This window comes from Prorops nasuta, unplaced genomic scaffold (assembly GCF_024137725.1).
Source record: "Prorops nasuta isolate Cenicafe-Biocafe unplaced genomic scaffold, Cenicafe_Pnas_1.2 PNAS00011, whole genome shotgun sequence".
In the NCBI taxonomy this organism is placed as follows: domain Eukaryota; kingdom Metazoa; phylum Arthropoda; class Insecta; order Hymenoptera; family Bethylidae; genus Prorops; species Prorops nasuta.
In genome coordinates this window covers 2995654-3017056 of record NW_027116808.1, presented here as the reverse complement: position 1 = coordinate 3017056, position 21403 = coordinate 2995654, and the positions used below count along the sequence as shown (strand labels likewise).

Sequence of the window (21403 nt, the reverse complement as noted above, 5' to 3'; positions counted from 1 at the left end):
GATCCTTGCGCCACGATCCTAGTCCCTCGTGCAAACCGCCATGGCGATAAATAACGAACCAGCACGCTGCGTAAAAATAAGAACATTGTGATATAGCTTTGACGAAGTCACGATTACGCGCCTCTGGGCGACAGTGGATTATTTATTGGACAGGAATGAATACTGATAAGGATATAACCGAAGAGTACATGGAACGTGCTATTAAACAATGGATTCCAGGTGATTTTATGTTCATTTCTAAAGTACTCTGCTTAATACACCGTCTATATTAATTTTTGCTCGGATTTTCAGTTAGCTGCTCGGTAAGTTGTTATTCTTTTATCAGTGAGTCTCGTGTTTCCTACCGGGCCGAGCTTTCCTTGGAATGTGCTCGTAAATAACTAGCCAGTTAATTGTAAGCTAAACCGGCCAATCCCGCGAGAATCTCAGGAGAATGCATACGTATAGCTGATACACCAGCGTCGAAAGATGAAATTTATGAGGCAGTGAGGAGTTTTCCCTGGAAAATCGCGACGAAAAGTCGATCGAATATTATTTGTTGAATTGGTGTACTCGTTGGAAACTTGTAAGTTTCAGGTTTTGGAGGACGTCGATGGCGCTGGAAACTGTTGGATGCATTCGTGATGGCGAAATTCGAGAAATAATCATTGATCGAGGAAGTTCGAATGGAAAAATCTTAGAAAACGCCTTACGTTCCAAATGGATCTGATTTGGCTAAAATGAGGCTTTCTTCATATGATTTTCCATAGCAGTTCGATTATATTAATCCTTATTGGTTTCTTGTATAAATATAAATTAAAATACAAAAGTAGGATTATATTGGTTTATAAGGTATACTTTATTTAAGGTCCTGATTACATATTAATTTCTATCTTCTAAATATAAAACATGATGCAGTGCTTTCTAGAATTGCTGAATCAGCTCCTTACGTATATTAGAGAAATCCTTATCAGGACCTTAAATGAAACTTCCTAAAATAATCTTTTCGGGGACGAGGTGGAACTACAGAACAAACTAGTTTTTAAGAATAATAGATATATAAAATGATACTGTAAATAAGTCAGCGAAACCGTTGAAACTGTGATCTAATCAATCAACACAGTTCTGTCCAAAGAACATCAATCACTATACTAAACAATTATAGCAAGTTTGTTTAAAGAAACAAGTTGGATCGTACGATTGTCGAAATTTCGCCAGCTTCTAGAATCGTGTTGCAAAAATAGGCCGATGATTCAAGCCTGCTTGCCAAAAATCTACACACGCATTCGCAATACGTTACTTTTACTTGAACATTATTTTAAGAATTCAGTCGTGTAATAGTATCCGTGGGTGGGTGGCTCGGTTTATACGTTTATCGTGCAGCAGCTTTTCGTAACGGATGGAAAAAACGTCCTCGGCGCGACCTTACCTCGAGCGTTCATAAATATTGATAAAAAGTGCTTCCTGCGAAGGAAGAGAGAGAAAGAAAGAAAGGGGGTAGGGGGCTCCGGTTTCTCGTTGACCATTCGGACGATAAAAGCGTCACCGAATTATATTTCGGTAGCAGCCATAATTATTATTCATGAAGAAACGCGGGGAATAAGCTACACGTCCGACGGCTCATTCTCATCTTCGGTCGTTTCGCGAAAATGATCCGAAATTACAGATTTTTACCTTGGCACTTTTGGTCCGGAATACGAAGCGATATAATAAAAGGGGTCGACGACTTTATTCGAGGACATTTCCTCGTGTGCATCCAGCAGCAAAAATCAGTGGTTTTCTTCTTCATGGAGATGCGCGAGCTGGCTCCTTCGGATTTCAGGTCAGGACAAATCAATCGTGCAAATCATCAATGATCCTTGAAGCCCTTTCATCCAGGCGGAATCGACTTTAATATAAGAAGCATGGATCCTCGAGGTTTTACGAGATCTCCTCCGGGCTGCGGGATCAGCCACGGAGAGACGTGGGAATTTTCGTTGATCCGTGCATTTTCTACGAATCAAGGCCGCAGGACGGACGGTACCGAAGATTTATTCGTGCAATAAAGCGGGAGGGTGGTGTGCTACCTGACGCCTCGCACGCTCGGCTGATCCCTGAAACGTGGCTTACGCTGCCTTCCAATTGTACGTAGTACTGCCGCCACGCCGTGCTTATTATTAATACTGGCCTGTAACTCTTAAAAATTTCTACAACCACCACCATCACTGCTGATACAGCAGCAAACAAATCCATTGATTCAGGGATGGTTTTTTTGAGATGCGAACCATGCCATTTCTGTTTTGTAGTATTGTTTATATATATATATATAAAGAGCCCTCGAATCCACCAATCCTGTACGAACCACAAAGGGGCCCCAACATAGTCTCACGAAGCAACCAACTCGGCTGAGGAGAGAGAAAAAAGCGTGCACAGAGAGTACTGCGTGCACGTTCGGTTAAAAAAACATGTACACGAAGACCAAACGAAGATTCCACTGGGCCGATCGAGATCTACCTTCGCTTCTTCTTGTATATGTGACTCCCCTTCGTTATTTTCTTCTTTGACTCGTGAGAAGAAGCTTGCATCTTATTTCTTCTTTCAAATTAAATTGTATTATATTACGTTTTCAGAGGATCTTACGGAATTGATATTTCTCAATATCTCTCGAAAGCTTTTTACTTTTTATTTCCCTCTTCTTGGAATAATAAGTTGGAGTCGTCCCTCTGAAAAACCACCCTGCACCCTCCTGATCACCGCCGCATGAATAGTGCGCATAAATAAATCTAGCTCTGCTCTTATGTGGTATTCGAAGCGTGGCAATATACTGTACATATATATATATATATATATATATATATATATATATATATATATACAAAGCTGCAGTTACTCTACACGAGAGAAGAGTAACTCGGTCTATCCGTGTAGTCAACGTTTATAACGCGAGACTCGAGTTCGGCAGAAAAAAAAATGGCCAGTAGCGTAAAAGTAAAACGCTCTCGCGCACACAGTTATAAAGGCTGGATCCAATCGTAAAGCAAAATGCGAGTTTATTGTCTTGGAAAATGCGACTGCTGCACGATTTATATATATTGATAATTTTTCAGTTATCGCAGGGAAGGTTAGTTTCAAGTTGCAAAGTGAAATAACAAAATGTCTGTTAATAATTTTGTTAAACCACTCCGAGCAGTCCTTTTATTGAATTGTTATCTTTTCATGACGTCATACTCCTAATCAAAGTCCATTTTGTTTCTACGCGCGTGCTATATATATTTATCGAACGATGAAAATATTGGAATCAAAGGTCGATACATCGAGCGGTGCACACGCGTTCGATCGAATTGCTAAGATAAACATAAATATTCATGTAACACAAAATACAGAAGCATCTCCATACAATGCTATATATACACTCTGCAGATTTTCCTCATCGAGCGGAAACTCGTGGAAAAGCGGCTAATTGCGAATTTTATATAGCGAGGCTCGCTTAATTATTTGCTTTCCACGTTTAGTCTCGTTACGGTATCTTGTCGGGGTGTCATCTCTCAGGATGCCACACAGTACAATGGTCTTGTTACATCAAGAAAATCAGGGAATTCTCGCGAAGAAATTAAGGCAATTGCAGGGTAGAGCCGGAGGAGTGAGGAAAATTATACACGAGCATTTTATGGCACTGTATATAAATTCTGGCGCATTTTTTGCGAAAGAAACAGTTGAAAATCTAGAGCGAGGTACGAGTGGCGTAGGTGAATGAATAAAATATCGGAGATGGAACATTTATAGGTTGGATAGGAGGCTGCTTTGGATTTCGCAGAAGGCCGAATAGCGAAAGCCAATCTAATTCTTCAAAATCCTTCTCCTTTGCTCGATCGGGAATTCCGGAGGGACCTAGTCGCCGGAATTTCCGATAAATATTATACCTTCGGCTTCTCCAGGGCCGATATATCGATAGAAATTGCTGATACTCCGGGGGTAGCATCCTTCTCGTCCTTCGCCACGCTCGAGCCGAGCTACTTTACTATATACATATATATATTCAAAAGAAATTTTCAACATAATAACGAAAAAACTGAATCTCATTCGAATCGCAAGACGTATAGCCGGAAGTAACGGAATCCTCGTCTGTAAATCGAGCTCCTCTTTTGTTATTCGATCGAAGGTATACGAGTTTAGTGTATATATGTATATAGATAAGCGGATAAGGAGGGAGAACAAAGGAATCTAAAAATCTGAGCGAGATGAGAAAGACGAGAGGGCAGCTATATATATATATATATATATACAGGACTTTTTCAGCACCGAGAGAGTCCTGAAAATTGACCGCTGACTTTTTCCACGGTGCGCGTGCTTTCCTGCAGTGTCCGGTGTCGTGCGTATCGGTCACTCCAATCAGCCAATTAGCAGAAATGAGATCGAAGCTGCAGATTAACGATCAGCTTCCTGTCCAACGTTCGACCGCCACGTTCGGTCGGCTCCACTTTTGCCGTAGTGGCGCAAATGGAGGCTGCGCACACCTCGTTAAACTTCTCTCAACCCCCTCCCCATTGATCCAACAGAGACCATGGAGAAGAAACGAAACGCGGCTAATCCGAAATATTTTTCTCCGCGCGCGATGAAAAATAATCCTGGACTCGATCCTCAGGGATTCCGCCATTGGCTGATGTGGTTGGTACCGCTGTATTTCATCGACGCGGTCGTGAATGCGACTCGAGGACTAGGGTCGAGGTGCTTCCTCGTAGTTGACAAACCTTTTCATCCATTCCAGCCTGCGCGGATCATCCGCAGTTTTCGCTTTCGTTCTTCTGCGCCGCTGATTACTCGCGGACTTCCGGTACCTCGGCGCGCGATGATGAAAAGTCATCCGAGCTTCGAATTTCCGGGAATCGATCCTGCGGGATTCTGCCATTGGCTGATGGTACCGTTTTATTTCATCAACGAGCTCGCGAATGCCACTCGAGGACCAGGGTCGGGGTGCCTCGCCGTGGTTGACCGACCTTTTCATCCATTCCAACCTGCGCGGATCATCCGCAGTTTCCGTTTTCGCTCATCGTCGCTTCTACGCCGCTGATTACACGCGGACATCCGGAACACGCTTTTTCTCACGAAGAATCTTTCCTCTCGTATCCGATGATTTAAAACGAACGTCGATGAAATCCGGTAATTATCCTCGTAGATCTTCCCGAGAAAATTCCAGCTCGAGTTGCTTTGTTTACCTTTTTTACATCGTTCTACCGGAGGACCAATTCTTCCGAGACACTCGATCGTGTTTTGTATACATATAGGTATAAACACAACGAGCTTGAAGTTCGAGGAAAAAGAAATTTTAGAACTCTCGGTTCCTCGTAAAAGCTGATACACTCGGCGAGAAAAAAAACAATAACAAACAAAAGAAGAGCGAGCCACGCCTCACTCCCGATCTCTCCTAATACTTCCCGAGCACTTTTCACCCCTTCCACTTTGGACTCGCAAAGTTGCGCAAATTTATGCTCCGTTTTAAAATTGAAATTTATTCCAAGATCCTTGGCTTTTTTCGCACTCTTCCGACGATTAATACCGGTGATTATAACTGCAGAACTTTGGTTGGAAACCTTTCGAAAGACTTTCGTAGATTCACCCTGTAATTGATTCTTCCTTTTGGTACTTCCATGGGAGTCTTTTGGTATACGCTAGTCAAAGCCGTTGAAGAGGGCGGAAAAGTGGAAGGAGGAGGACTGGGGGGGGGGGGGGGTAAATATTTCTACGCGAGATCTATCGTGCATATACGCGTGGGTTTTTGTGCTGGATCCGGAGACTCCCATCCTCCGGGAGAGACGAGCCAGGTCGAGGTAATTGTGATGCAAAGTAAAGAGGCGACATTAGCATCATAAGCGGGCAAATACTCGGCGTTCTGTCGTCTATTGTGCTCTCCAGTACTTAGTTCATTAATTCCACGGGACGCAGACTCTCTCGACGATATATACGAGGGTGAAATAATATTGTATTCCCGCTGCTGGATTTTTGCCAGTCGCGCGTGCTCCGAGGAAAAATAGTCAAAGTTGATCCGTGCACGATTTTACTCGGTCTGTTAATTAAGTTCTATTTTTAGATAGGGGGGAGGACTGGGTGTTTACGGGAAAGGAGTGGATTCTTCAAATTAATTGTAAGAAAGACAATCGAGTTTTTCTTTGGAAACGTAATGGATCGGGACTCGCATTAGCGTAACCATCGTGACTCGTGCGAGCTTCGTGACTCGTTAGAGAGAGCAAAGTCTGTTTAGCCATTAGAAAGAGACTGACACCATACATAGGCGGATCGTGACACGACGCGTGTGAACTTAAACCGTTATCCAGCGTGCGTTACCTACGCCTAATTAGCAACTGGAACGTCTTGTCGTTACTGCTAAATGGACCAGAGCTTGTGTCTCGGGAAAAACGTATATTATTATGGCATATGAGTATTGTCTTCAGGGTCGCGTAAAAGCTGTATCGGGAGACAATGAGGAGGGAAGGATGCATTTGTGACAATAATGTTTTTTCTTGAGAACATATATATATATATATATATAAGAATAACGAGTGAAGATTAGATGATTCAAGAAATTTAGTAGTCTACTGTGATCTACCTGTGCCTAATTGTCGTAATTACACAAGTTTGTAAAAGTTCTAGAAATTAAATATAACAAAAAATATATTATTATGGCATATATGTATTGTCTTCAGGGTCTCATAAAAGCTGTATCGAGAGACAATGAAGACAGGGCACGTGTGACAATAACATTTCTCTCTCGAAACTATTTAATAAAAATAATCTAAAGCTAAAATTGACAATCCAAGAAATCCAGCAACCTATTATGTATTACCTACTATATTCGCACGTGGTAACTTTCTCTCTCTTTCTCTCTCCAAAAGCTCAATCAAACAAATGAAACCGCAACTCCGCAAATATCGATAGAATAAATCTCAATAGAAATCTCAATTATCATTGATGGGTCCAAGCAAGCAATCTGCAAGGACAAATTCATGAATTTATTTGACCTTGACACTAGCTGATGGCCCTCGTAGCCTGAGAAATGATTTAGATTCGTGTACACACACATATATATATATATATATATTATTAAAAGACAAATTCCTAGGTCACTCTTAGTGTTTTTCCCATCCGTCGTCCGCTGACATTGATAAGATGATTGCAAGTACTATAAAAGCCAAATATCTGCAGGGTCACGCGAGTCACACAGCATCATTGTTGACGCCGAGTTAATTTGATATCCTCCCATGAATGGAAAGAGTCGTCCTCTTTCGTCTTATCGGATAACAGCGTTCGTTGCTACAACGGGTATCTTTTAATTACTTCATTGTCCTCGGTGTTACTAACGAGAAGAACGTAAAACCTAAGATAAACAGTAAGGATCGTTTTGGGTCAAACTAATCTTGATGCCAAAACTGTGCTATTCTCACGTGCGACTCTTTCCTTTCCTTATATATATCATTTATTATTTATTTCCTCCTGAATATCTCGCTCGAGAAATAAATGGAACATTCGTCGGACAATTAGACATAGTCCCAGTGGTTATTTAACTAATTTTGATGCCAAAACTGCTATTCTCACATGCGACTCTTTCCTTTCCTTATATATATATATCATTTATTATTTATTTCCTCCTGAATATCTCGCTCGAGAAACAAAACGAACACTCATCAGACAATTAGACCCAGTCCCAGTGGTTATTTAACTAATTTTCATACACTGCCAAAGGCAATCGATTGCTTTATTAACGAGCGATGAGATAACTTGACATTAACGTGACAGGCTTATTTACCTTTCGCAATAAGCTATCCTACACGTTGCAGCCACTATGCATGATCCATTTGACACGCCCTGGAATCTACGTTAGATAATATATATAGCACAATAGCAGATACCGAGCTTCGGTATTCGCTACGTGCATTTCAATACCAATATATATGTATATGTATAACGAAGTGAGAACGTGTATGTATATATATATAGTAGTGCACACACACTATCAACGCTATCCATATCCATCTTTCGTCATTTTCGGTGGACTTTGCTCCCCTATACCTATATATATGCACACTCCCACACGTTCCAACTTGATTATATCCGTGTTCCAATGCACGCAGCGAATAGAACACGTGCTCTACGTACACAATATATGTCATTATACGAAAACGTTGTGTTTTCGTCGCAATTGCAAGGATCGGTGAAAAATGTCGCGCTGGGTGGCACGAATTCACGCGAGCGTGCCACAATAAACACAGGATCGTGCGCTTTCACCTCGATTCGATCCATGAGGAGTCGACAGGAAGTTATTAAAGTAAATAAAGGATTTTCTTCACTCCCTCTCTCTCTCTCTCTCTCGCTCTCTCTCTCTTTTGTTCTCTGGAGAACCAGAGGACGGCTGGACACAATATACGCGCGACACGACTTATGCACGTTCGAGCGTGATCCACGTGCTCGATTTTCTTTCACTCACGCGATATCGAGAGTGACTCTCGCTGTTTGGAATGCGCGCACGCGGCCCGTGACAGGTTTACGCGAACGTGATTAACGCGGTCGCTTCTAGCCGCGGCCAGCAACCTTTCGGAGACACCGTTCAAGGAAACTTACTGTTTACATCCGTTCGTTCATACTTTGCTTCCTTCATGGAAAGAGGTGTGCGATAGAAATTTTTCGGATGTTTTAGATTTTTTTTTCAATTGTTTTTTTGCATTTTCATTATTATGAAAGATTTGGAGATTTTGCTAGACGTTTTTTAACGCTTCAGTAGGCACGTGAAGTGTTCGAAGCATAACAAAATGTAGTGCAGTATTTGTTGGAAATTGTTATTTGAAAGTATCTCAGCGGTTTATTTATTTTAAATTAATTATAATATTGCAGATTTTGTTTCATATTCGAGGGAAATCTTCGAAAATGTTATGTTCTTTATTCTTATGGAGATAGATTTCTTTTTATATATTTTTCTATTTATATTATTATGAAAGATTTGGAGATTTTACTAAACGTCTCTTAACGCTTCAGTAGGCACGTGAGGTGTCCTAAGCGTAACAGAATGTAGTATACTATTTGTTGGAAAAATTGTTATTTGAAAGTATCAGTGTTTAATTTATTTTAAATTAATTATAAAATTGCAAATTTTATTTTATACACTAGCAGCAAACGTAATGTAAGAGGCTTCGAGAAGGTCCTCTTCTAAAATTTTATATTTTTTATAGTTTTTTGAAGATAACGTCTTATGTATCTTTGCTTCAGGGCGATTTCAGTATAACCTTGTATAATGTATATATATATAGTATACAACGATAGCTTTCCTACTTTTTCTTATTTACTAAAATTTCTTAAACCTTATAACATAAACACGCACAACATATATAAACCCTTGATTATATATTATGCAGCCAATGAGAACCGCTACGCTAGATCCTAGAGGCGAGAAATTAATTAAAATTCTAATTAATTTTACCTTCACTGACCTCGCGATTTTGATCGCTCCGAGTGCCGCAACACTCGATCGACCGCTTATCGAGCCAGCTAATACTCGTCTCCCATTGATAAGCATTGGAAAATCCTACTGAAATTCCTAATAACGATTAAATACAGTCATTGGACGAAAATTGCAATGATTATTTTTTGCAACAATAAAAAGAGTCAAAAGACTGTTAATCCAACTAAATAATACATGTATAATAATTACCAATAACGAATAAACACAAGTACACGCGAGAAAAATCGAAACGAAAATGAAAAAAAAACAGCGAATCACGGTGGTCCGATCCGAGCATGTCAGCTGTTTAATAGGCATATCTCGCGCTCGCTCTTACCGACCGAGCGCGTTTGCCTCGGATATTATTTCGCGCGTGTAACTCAACACGACCCCTGTAGGACCTTTATAATCCTCGAGAATATAACTATAACAACTCGAAGAGGTCCAAGGACTTATTTTCTTCTCTTCGTGATGCTTTCTCGTCGTGATAGCGAGATTCCTCGGTAAGATTTCAATCTTCCTCTTGTCTCTCTCTCCTATATATATATATATATATATATATATATCCTCAGCGAGAGAATCTTGTTAAAAAAAGTCTTCCTCGAACTCTACAGAGGATCGCGTCGTAAAATGTTGATTTTGGGAGGGAAAAAGTTCACGTAGACGAGGTGAGAAGCTCGCAATACACGTATACATATACGCATCAGAAAGGAATACGAGCTCCGGTAATCTATATAGTACGGGGAACTTGTCCCGTGAGTAAAAACAGATGCACTCGCATTTCTCGTGAAAACCGGTGCAGCCGCGCGAACTCGAGGTGAGAATCCAGTGAAATGAGCGGCTGCACTCCGTACGATGCACCGCCGGCACGTTTCATCTAGTTCAATTAATTTTCGCGCGGATTCTTTGCCCGGTGAATGGCGCTCGGGCACATTCTAGTTACTTGTGTGTATATCTATAGATATACGGGGGGCTTTATTCGACACGTGGTTGGTATATTTATTTTTTCTTTCGATTTAATCGAGTCGAGGAGCTTTGATCGAGGATCCATCGAACTTTGCAATTTTTTGACATTTTTATTCGGGATATTTTCTGATCCTGAGGATCGAGAGTGTGTGTGTGTGGTGTCATTGGCAGATATTTAAAATCTAATCCTCTCTTTTCCCGTTGCTTCCTTTAAATAAACCGGCTTTTTCACGCAGCGACGCACCTGGCGTTTTCAGGGGTCCCTGAACCGAGGTCCTTGAAAGAGTCCTGCGGAAGGCTCAAGGACACCCGAAAAAGGCAAGTAGCTTCGCAAACGCTTGGCGTTCCGTCATTTTGTGAAAAAGTGGTCCTTCTGCAAATATTTCAGGATCACTTGCATCCAGAATCCTGATGAAGTCTCTTGTTTTTTCATAGGACGACTTTGTTCATTTTTTTTCAACGAGTCTCGAGTGATCACGGTTCTCCAAAATCTCGCATGTTTCTTGTTTTGTGTTGGTGGGGACAAAGGATGAAGCGAGTTTTGGGATTCTTGCGTCTGTCAGTAGCACGAGTAAAAAGGATGAATTGTTGGAAATTATTGTTGGTTTTTCTTCGTTTATTTTCTTCAAGGACCTGTGTGTGCAGGATATCACGCAACGAATGGCATAATCGTGTGTCTTCGTTTTTTTCTCTACTCTCTTCACTTGGATCGAACGCGTTATTCGCATGAATGATTGAACATTGGAGTCTTGTTGAATTTTTAGCTCGTTTTTCAACTATGATCTTGTTTCAGAAATGATTCGTCTTTGAAAAATTACGAAACTTTTCTTAAATAATTTTTTTCTAACGTTTTGTTATAATTTTGAAATTAAAACTGAGGGAGGAAGAGAGAAGATTTGATCAGTTAAAGTCCACCGTAGGTCGGTCCATAAAAAATCCTTGCTAAATTTCTGCAAGAAATGTTTAATTGATTGCAAGAATTTTGTCTCAATGCAGTACGTACACTCTTCAATTATTATTTTATTTCCAAGACGACTATCCATCAAAAAATGATATAAAATTGATTAAACAGTTTCTTCTACAGGATCTCGTTGTTATTTTGGGAACTCCAACCGAGAGAGAGAGAGAGAGAGAGAGAGAGAGAGAGAGAGAGAGAGATATACTGTGATATTAAGAGCGTATCGAACAGGAAGTCCTTCGGTAATGCAAAGTTGCGGGGTCAGCGTGGTTTCCGGAGTTTTCATTATCCCTTGCCCACATAATAACGATGTGTCTGCTAGCCTGAGGAGTTTGCCTATGTGTGTGTATGTGTGTGTGTGTATACCTATAAGTTAACGGGAAGCCATTACCACTAGGATCCTGGTACATACAACCCTAATGGGAATACCCATTGGCTTCTTCCATGTTTCGCTCCCGAATCCTCACTTGCCAGCCTTAAGCTACCGCCCCACTGTGGCTGCCTAAAAACATAAAAGCTTCATCCACCGATATAGCACGCTATATAAACATATTCCAATCAATATCCTATACTACCACACTTAAACATACCAGAATACCGCATTAACTCCATTAATTCACCGGAAAGACATCAACAACCTCCTGCATTTGATTTCCCATTTTTCCCAACTTCGGAAAATTAGATTTCTTAATTAACAGTCAATTTTTCGCGGTTTTATATCGCAGTAATGCAAATCAGGATTTAACCTTCAACTGATCAACCCTGTCAAGCATTAACCTCCTGCAAACCGCACGCATCGCAAAACTATCTTATCAACATTCCACTCGTAATTACATCGTACTTATAATCCCTACTACTAATTAGCTCCACGAATAAATCATTATGCCAGAAAACTGCGAGTCGCCGAAGCTTTTGCTGCTAATTAATCGTTCCTTGATTTTATTATTCCAACAATTCCTATATATATATATATAGTGTACGACATTTGTTATTGTTACACAGATCTAGAAACTGGATAATATTACAGGGGAACTATATATATATATATATGTATAATTTTACGCACGTTTTTCACGAGTTAATTTGACGAGCAGAAAAGTAGTCGAGTGGGATTTCTGAAGGATAAGAAGGGGGAGAAAGAAGAAATGGTTAGGGGCTTGCTCACTGTAAGTCGAGGTTAGTAGTCGAGCAGAAATTTAATCCAGGCATTTGTCACAGTGAAACCGAGCGTATTACGGTATATTAAATAGAGTCGAGAGGCCGGCGAGCGGTGAAACGGATCAGTGCAAGTGGATCTCTTGTATAAGAATGGGGCAAGTCGTCCAGTAGTTACACCTTCTGGGAAGCTGACAATCCACTCCGGACCGGTTGGCCTCCTTCTCGCCGACTCTCTGTGATTAGAGAAGATTATAGTCGACTATATACGTTCACCGGTTTTTCCCTCGCCGCGCGAAAGTTCCTTCCTTCCTTCCTTCCCTCGTTTGACCACAAGGAATTCCTTAGGAATCACTGGAAATAGCCTAGAAACACAGATATATATTGGATACGTATAATCAATTTTTATGATTTTTTTAATGCTATAGGAAATGCAGTATATTTTTTCTGTCGGAGCTTAAAGACTTTATGCAAATTTAGAGGATTTTCCTAGCACAAAAGTTTCTTTCTTTCTTCATTTGACTAAAAGAAATTCCTTCGTAGGAATCATTGAAAATAGCCTAGAAATGCAGATATATAATAGATTATACGTATAATTAATTTTTTAGAACTTAAATACTATGTAGATTTGAGAGATTTTCCTAGCAACAAAGTTCCTTCCTTCCTTCGAGCCTAGAAACACAGATATACATAAAGATATACATAATAAATTTGTTAGAGTTTTTTATTGCTGTATGAAATACACTATATTTACACTACCAGCTCCCAAAGACAATACACACTCGACCACACGTTCACCGATTTACCCTCGACACAAAAGTTCCATCCTCGAAGCAAGAAAAGAATACCACTGTACACGAGCATCATCCAAAAATCTCAGCCAAGAGAAACACAAAAAAGAGAAAAACAATAAAACTACACTCTTCGATCTATACATCAAAAAGCACATTATATTTATTCTACCAGACCGCAAAGACTATATTTAGAAAAGTATTTCAGTAAAAGACAACCGAGGGCAGAAATGATTGGGTGTATCACTTACCAGCGAGCGTTTATCCGCTATTAACCTCGAAAATGATACGTTGCATTTAATTTGTATGCGCTAATCCAGCGGAGGAATCCGGTGATGTCACTAGCCCCGCTAACTTTCTCCATCATTTTTCATCGAGCGTTTGGCAGGGATGAAAAGTGTTGGTACTTTGCTGGTGCACTGGTGTGCGTACGTACGTGTCGTTTTATCGAATAAAGTGCGCATTAAACCGACCGATAATATATAGTCTCTGGAAGCCCATGCGAGTACATTGGCATAGTTGACCGTGCATAAATCACCCTGGCTTGTAGCTAATAATTTCCGAAAATTACTTTTCAATCACGGAAGGATATCTGCAGGATTTCTATAATTTTCTGCAATTTCCCTCCCCCCCCCCCCCTCTTAACCTCCTCCTGCATCCACTTAATCGTTCAATCTGACAAATGAAGTTTAACTTTCCTTTAACGAGTGATTAATCTATCGGCGCGTGTTAATTGCACGCTCAGAGCGTTAAAGACATTGTAATCAGTGATATCATGATTACGCTAAAGGTATATGTGCTATATATATAATCTTACATTGTACATTACGTATACACCCAGCAAAAAGACACCGGTGAAAGTTTTCCAGCTCGCTATCGACGAATCTGTAATCGCTCTTACAAATTGTATCTCCTCGTAAGGGAACCTACGATTTATTATTGTTGTTATTCGAATTTTAAGCGAGCTCGATCTATTAATTAATGGCAATTTTAATTATTCCTGTATTTATGTGAGATTGCTGGGTTATTGGAGCATAACCAAGCCGGATCTCGAATGATTTGACTGTGAAATATCCAGTTGCCGAGATTCAAGAGCTGGAAAATTTATTTTTGTTTACCATAGAATGGATTGCATTCTTATCCTGGTGCGAAAATTTTCATTCCGCGTGCTCTCCTTCGACTGGGATTTCGAGATTACGTGTAAATATTCGTACGAGTCGCTCGTGTATCGAGTGCAAGATGCTTGGGAAAATCGTTTTTCTCGAATAGAGTATCTTCATTTTCGTGTAGAAGAAAATTTTTATTCTACGTGCTTTCGTTTGACCGAGATTTTGTAAATATTCTCTTGCGAATCGCGTGTAAAACGTTTAGAAAAATCGTTTTTTTCGCATAAAGTATCTTCATTCTCGTTTAGAAGAAAATTTTTATTCCACGTGCTTTCGTTTGATCGAGATTTCATAAATATTCTCGGGAGTCGTGGGTGTGCCAAGTGCAGGACACCTAAAAAACGTGTTTTTCGCATGGAAAACTTTTAATTCTCCTCGAGAAGAAAATTTTCATTCCACGTGCCTTCGTTTGACCGGGATTTTCGTCGTTACGCGATTAAGTATGAATATTCGCGCGTGTAGCCAGTGCAGGACGCCTAGAGAGAAACCGAAGAAATGCAGCCTCGGATATTACAAGCTACCACGACGCTGCCGCCGCCACCAAACTATTTTAAAGCTGTGAAATTTTTAGAAATATAGGTCAGCATGCGTCGTTATACCATCATCATCTTCTTCTTCCTCCTTCTTCCTCTATTCTACAGCCTCATATGTCTCCTCTTCCTCGTTACTGCATTCCATTCTTCAATCTTTCTTTGCATCCTTCAAAAATTTTGTTTCCCAGAATTATCGATGCTTTTCTTCGAGTTGAAAATATTTTTTTGTTATGGATTGTAAAAAGATGACGAAATTTCGGAAAACTGGTTCATTGTATACGAGTCCTCGTTACTGCATTCCAGTTTTCATTCTCTTTCTCTGCATCCTCCAAAAGTTTTATTTCCAGAGGTATTCATGTTTCTTTGGGTGAAAATATTTTATTTTATGAATTGTAAAAAAACGACGAATTTTCGGAAAATGAATTCATTGTACGAGAGAACGTTTTACGGGTCGACCATCCGGGCTAACGCTGCTAATCTGCTAAATTTATCCAAGGATCAACCGGTCCACATGCGTGGCTTCCATACGACCGACGTGATAATATCCCAGTTTAGAATCAGGTGACTCTCTGGATAACCTCTCATCCCATTCACCCACATAGTTGGCCTTCGAGTTGGCGAATACCGTAACATTTGCTTCCTCTATTTTTTTTACAGAGAAGAAATTGGACTGAAATTTTTGCATTTGATTAAAGATTTTTAGGAGGGTTCCTGTTTTCTAAATGCTATACACATACAACGTTATTTCGACAAATGAAGATTCGCGTAAAAACTAACCAATAAATTATCAAAACACACATGATTAAATCCATATATAAAAACCAAATGAAATTCTTCATTCGTTGGACCCATTCCTACAAAAAATAAAATAAATAATTAACCAGCTATACCTCACAGGCCAAACTACCACCCTGAGCCATAGACATAAACATCTACGACCAAAGAAAAGCCTACATTTCAGAAACCACAGAAACACTCGCTCCAGAAAAGAATCCAAGAGAGAAGAAATATTCCTACGATGATTTTGGCCTGTTTTTTTGTTTCAGTTGGATGACACAGCGTTGCAGCTTTATAAAGAAGGCGATTATGGCGCTTACCTGGACCTCGAGGCGTCGATCAGTGAGCAGCAGGAGGAATTCGAGGGCTTCCAGACGAAGTAAGTGCCGGGAGGAATCTATAGCTAATAAAACCGGCGCGTTTCAAGCATGCTCGACACGCGTCTTTGTAGGAGTGTGCGTGTGTCATGAGTGTGTGCGTGCATGTGTGCGTAGCCGATTCTGGCCGAGTTACGAACCTCGTTAAACGAAGGAAGGAAGGAAGCAACGGTCTCTCCCTTATGTCTTTCTTTCTTCTTGATTCTTTTTTCGCCCCCCTCTCCTCGATGCCTCAGCCTCCTCGCGTTTTTCTCTCCCTTCTTCTTGCGCCAACTTTTCTTCCACTCCGTCCTTGTCCGACTCTCTCGCGCCTTTTACTCTTTCCAACGACCAGATTTCTTGCTCCTTTTACCCCAACCAGCCGGTTTTACGGATCCTGGGGCCCTCGAGTTTACGGCCGCCGACTCGCAGTCCTACCTCCGTACGATAATCGTATGGTGGATATAGTAGCAGCCATAGGGACTCTTGTAATTAAGTATGCCCTGCCAGGGGGGACCGAGTCTCTCGCGAGATGGCCCGATCGAATCATCTGGATGAGGAATCGGTGGTTAGTTTACCTTCTTTCATCTTCAATTTTTTTTGCTGTAATGGGATTTTCAGGCTACTGTTTTTCTTTCTTCTTTCTTGTTCCGAAAAGGCGATTGCGTCACTATCGAAGAGGCTGCACGAAGGGTGAGGGAATAGAGTGTTGGATTTTTGAAAATTATTGGTTTTTTAATTTGTCTTCTCGTGTCTTTTTTTTGTACTTTCTTGTTGTTTGTAATATGCTTCTAAAGTTACCGTGTTCCTTCTTTTTATTCCGAGGCAACGATTGATTCACTGGGCATGCAGCATCGCTCACAATATATGTCTTTAAAACTTCAATACCCATACAGCACCTAGTAACTTAAAGAAATCTTTTATGTGTCTTTTAGTCAATTGGATGACAAAGAAGTGTATTAAAGACAACTTTTGGTCAAATGTGCTGTATGGGTAGTGTTTGACAATAATTTTACTGATAAACTATACAAATATATACACAATAAAGAACATTCCGTTCAAAAAATCAAGCACAATACATTTTTTCGAGAACCACATAGTTTCCTAGATATTCAAGGGTGTTCGTACTTCTTCCTCACCCTCTATAGCAACGCTTATAATATACTTCCAGCAGATATCCTGTAATTTTACATTTTTTACGCGCAGCTGCCGGGAACAGTTGATCCTTTCGCAAAAGTCGGTGAAGAAAATGCGAAACGGCCGGAAGTTATCGGTAATTCTATAGCTACGTTCGAGCGTAAACAGGCTCGCGATAAAACAACACGTTTTCACGGTCAGTTGTAAAGGCGACTAAGAGGGATTTCTTTACGATGGAACGTTCGGAAAAGAAAACATCTTTCCCGTCGATAAGCGTTATCTCAATCAAGGCAGAGAGGGTGGATCGCAAGGTTTGATATCGCGCGATACCTCTGTGCATCTGTATGGTTTTAACGGAGGGGGGGGGGGGGGGTGCACAAAGTTCCCCGAACGGTTTGTCGACGTCCAATGTGGAAAGCCTCGCCGTTACTCCTAGAAATTTCCCAGGATTAGTCAGGAATTCTGCTCGCACTCCCCTCTCGTGAAAGCCACTCGGGGAAAATCCCAACTTTCCTTCCATTCTTTGCACCAAGGCAAAGTACCTTTTTCTTTGTATATATATATACGTGTGCGCACTTATTTGTGTACCCGTTGAAAATTCCGTAAAAAGATTCGTCCTTTTTTCACAACTGATAAACCCTTTACTCCCCCCCCCCCCCACCCCCTTTATGCCTACCTAGCTCTACCTTCCACCTTCGCTGCTCTCTTATGTAACCTGTTTGAATGCGGTGCGCCAACCGTGTATAATTACAATGAAAGGCACATATATCCGCGAGTAGAACAACCAAGGTGGAAGGACCGAGAGGGACTATGCTGTTGTACTCCCAGGAGTTCAATAACCAGACGGAATAAGCTGCTAAATGTTGCTAAAAACTCTATCTCTGGCATCAAAAGGAGATGAAAGAAATTTCACGAATTCAGTTCCAGGGGTTAATGGGATAAGAATTTTTTTTTGTGTTTAGTTGAATCGAGAAGGGTTCTTGTAAAATTGCAACGAAAGTAGCGAGGAAATTTGGAATTGAAGACTGTTCTTGGAAATTTACATTGGGCTGCTGAAATTTTATAATAGAGCTGATACTTTGAAAATTTTGTAAAATTAAAAGTGTAAATTTACAAGGTTAGTCGTTGGTTACAAAGTTGGTCAAGATTGTCCTTGTAATTTTAGAAAATTTGTTTATAGTGTAATGGAAGTAGGACACGGAGTTTAGTGGTTGTAAATGTATATATTGTAACTATATATAGGTAATCGAATTTAGACAGTCTTCTCGTTGCATCGATTATTGACAGATCGACAGTAGACTGATTACACCGTGTAATTTACACGGTGTGCGTTACACGGTGTAACCCTCCTTGATTACAATCGTGATAAACCCAATCGGAGCTAAATGGTCAAGGATTTTAGTAAATAAAGTGGAGGAAGTGAATATAGCAGGAGAGACGAAATAAATTTCTCTTATTCGTGACAGATCGGAGGAATATTACAGTCGTAACCAGGCAGCTGTTACTTTGGTAATGGATACTTTTGTCAGACAGACGTTTACTCTTCATTCGTCCCAGTTCCTAAAGATTTAACTGGATGAACTATTGGCAACAGCTGACGGTCCAAACTTCTCGCGTTTCTTCATCCGATCTAAAAAATATCTGCCCCGATTTTAAATAAAGACATGTTGGATAAATAGGTGGATTTGCTAGGAAAATTAATGAAAATCACGTGGTACGCAGTGGGAATGTTTGTTTATTGCTGGATCATTGAAGGAAGGATTAGCAATGTCTTTTGAAAGTCTATTGAATTTCTATTTACGTACAATATTTTGTTACGATTTAAAAAATATTTGTCCCTTTTTTAAATAAAGCAATATTAAATTTTATTGGTGGATTTGCCAGGAAAATTAATGAAAATCACGTGGTACGCAGTGGGAATGTTTGTTTATTGCTGGATCACGGAAGGAAGGATTAGCAATGTCTAGCTATATACAGAAGAAACTGTAAAATCTCTCGACGGAGTCTTTTTTTCTCCTTCTTTAATGACGCGAGTTTAATTTCGCCACAGGGTGCTTCGGAGTAACTGCTTGGATATATCCAAGAAGATTTGCGGTTTTCTCTCGAGCGTTTTCCCCGAAGCAGCGTCGTCGATGAGATTCATGGATTTTCTTACTCCAAAATTGCTGCTGCTGTGACTCACGTGTTTCGCGTTAGAAAATTAAATTTAAACAGTGGATAGATACTCGTTTGTTATAAATGTTCAATAACACATGTTTGAAACTATTTAATCTTGCGTAGAAAACGTTAAAAATTTTCCAGTGTGGAAACTACTGTTCCGCGACATTTAGCAGCTTAGCCAAAAATGTTGCATAACCGGATTTCGTTTCGTTTAATGCGCGTATGCGTGGGTAGAAGTCTATTTTTGAACGCACAAGACGCGTTTTAGCGTTATTTAATGGCGTAATACGAAAAAAGAGAAAATTGGAATATAAATTCTCTAAAGTATACAGTACTATATTTTTTATTCGGAAGAATTGGCTTTAATATGGGTAAGAAATTATAAAGTTGTATAGTACTTACTAATAAGACGGTACAAGGAAATGGATTTATAAGTGTGGCAAGATGAGGACGGACCCTATTCTCGATGACCATGCAATTGATCTTGAGGAGTATTAAAAAGAAAATCAGAACAAATAATTATATTTTTAATTCGGAAGAATCGAATAAATCATGAAGTAGGAACTCTTATCGCCCAGTACTAACAATTTGAAAAGACGAACTTACAAGTGTTACAAAATAAGAATTAATCCTATTCTCGAAGAGTACTTAAATGATCTTGAGGAGTAAGAAAAATCAAAAGAAACAATTACATTTTTAACTCAAAAGAATCGAATCAAACGCGAGGTAGAAATTCTTATTACACAGTACCACATATATATAAAACAATTTGAAAAGATGGACTTATAAGTGTTACGGAACGAGGAGGGTCCCTGTGGTTGATGGGCGAGCAATTGATCTTGGCGAGTATTTGCGCTGGGTCCGCGCCGCCCGGCAAGATCGGTGCAAAAGGGAAGTAAAAAGTGACGGGCAGCCTTGGATTTAGGTGGGCATTGGCAGCAAATAGTCTCGCTGATCAACGGCTCGGCGCATTGGCTGGCAATTACGAGCTGTTACCACGCAAAAAGGGTACGTGCGTGGGGGAGAGGGAGGGGGAGAGCGAAAGCCACGGAGGAATAGAGACGGAGGCTCATTACACAATTAAATTTACGATCTGGCCGAATGCGATCGGACGTTGCTGCGGTTGCGAAGGGGGTACACCGGCATAAATCGTGGGGCGCCGCTCTAAATTATCCCGATGGCTGATCGACGATTAACGTCAGTCACGTGGTTCTTCGGCGCAAAGAACCCGTCTGAGTCACTTCCGTTTCCTACTGATGGATTACGTGAAAAATAATCGGCCCTTGCTATCAGTCAGCTCGTATCCTCGTTAAAACGATTCCATCTGGATGTACATGTATATATATATATATATATATATATATATATATATATGTAGTGGCCTCTAGCAGAATTCTCAAATAAATGCTAAAAGACAGCCACGGAGTTTAGCTGATCGCTTTTCGGACGAAGCTTATGGCGGAGTTCGCACTAACGAGGCAGAATTTCAAAAGAGGCGTTGGACAAGGATGATCCTGAGACCTTGCAAAAGTACTGCTCGAAGCAATTGGAAGTATCAATGAAAGCACCAGCAGGATATCTGTTCCAACAGTATCCTTCTGGCTCATCGATAAATCGTGAACTCTTTTCATCATCGAGAAAATATTTTCCTTGACCATTTCACGAGGATTGTTGTTTTGGTTGGTAAAACTTTCATGGTGAAAAACAGATGTTCAGCAGGGAGAAAGTAATTTTGTCCATGTTTCTCCTGCAGATCGCATTGCGGTGTTTTTCGAAAGTGGAGCATGTGCCCGTAAATAAGTGCGAATTCCCAAATGCGTGGATGCCTGTGGGGGTGTAGAAACATCTGCATAAATACAACCAGCGGATCGCGTCTATGCGTGTAGGCATTTGCCCGACACGCGAGCTCATTTACATGAACACACACGGGCAGATAGCTTGAAATTAGTTAAACCCCGAGAG

General features: G+C 40.4%; 1 protein-coding gene across 3 annotated transcripts in view; it reads left to right on the top strand.

Annotated features, from left to right (window-relative positions):
* The window catches only part of Fhos (Formin homology 2 domain containing), an 80177-nt gene that overhangs the window by 18553 nt on the left and 40221 nt on the right, over nucleotides 1-21403 (top strand). For all 3 annotated transcript variants that reach the window (XM_066733432.1, XM_066733431.1, XM_066733434.1), the window contains exon 10: nucleotides 16058-16167. In XM_066733432.1, the coding sequence (XP_066589529.1) occupies nucleotides 16058-16167 (110 nt within the window). The remainder of the gene's footprint in view (nucleotides 1-16057; nucleotides 16168-21403) is intronic.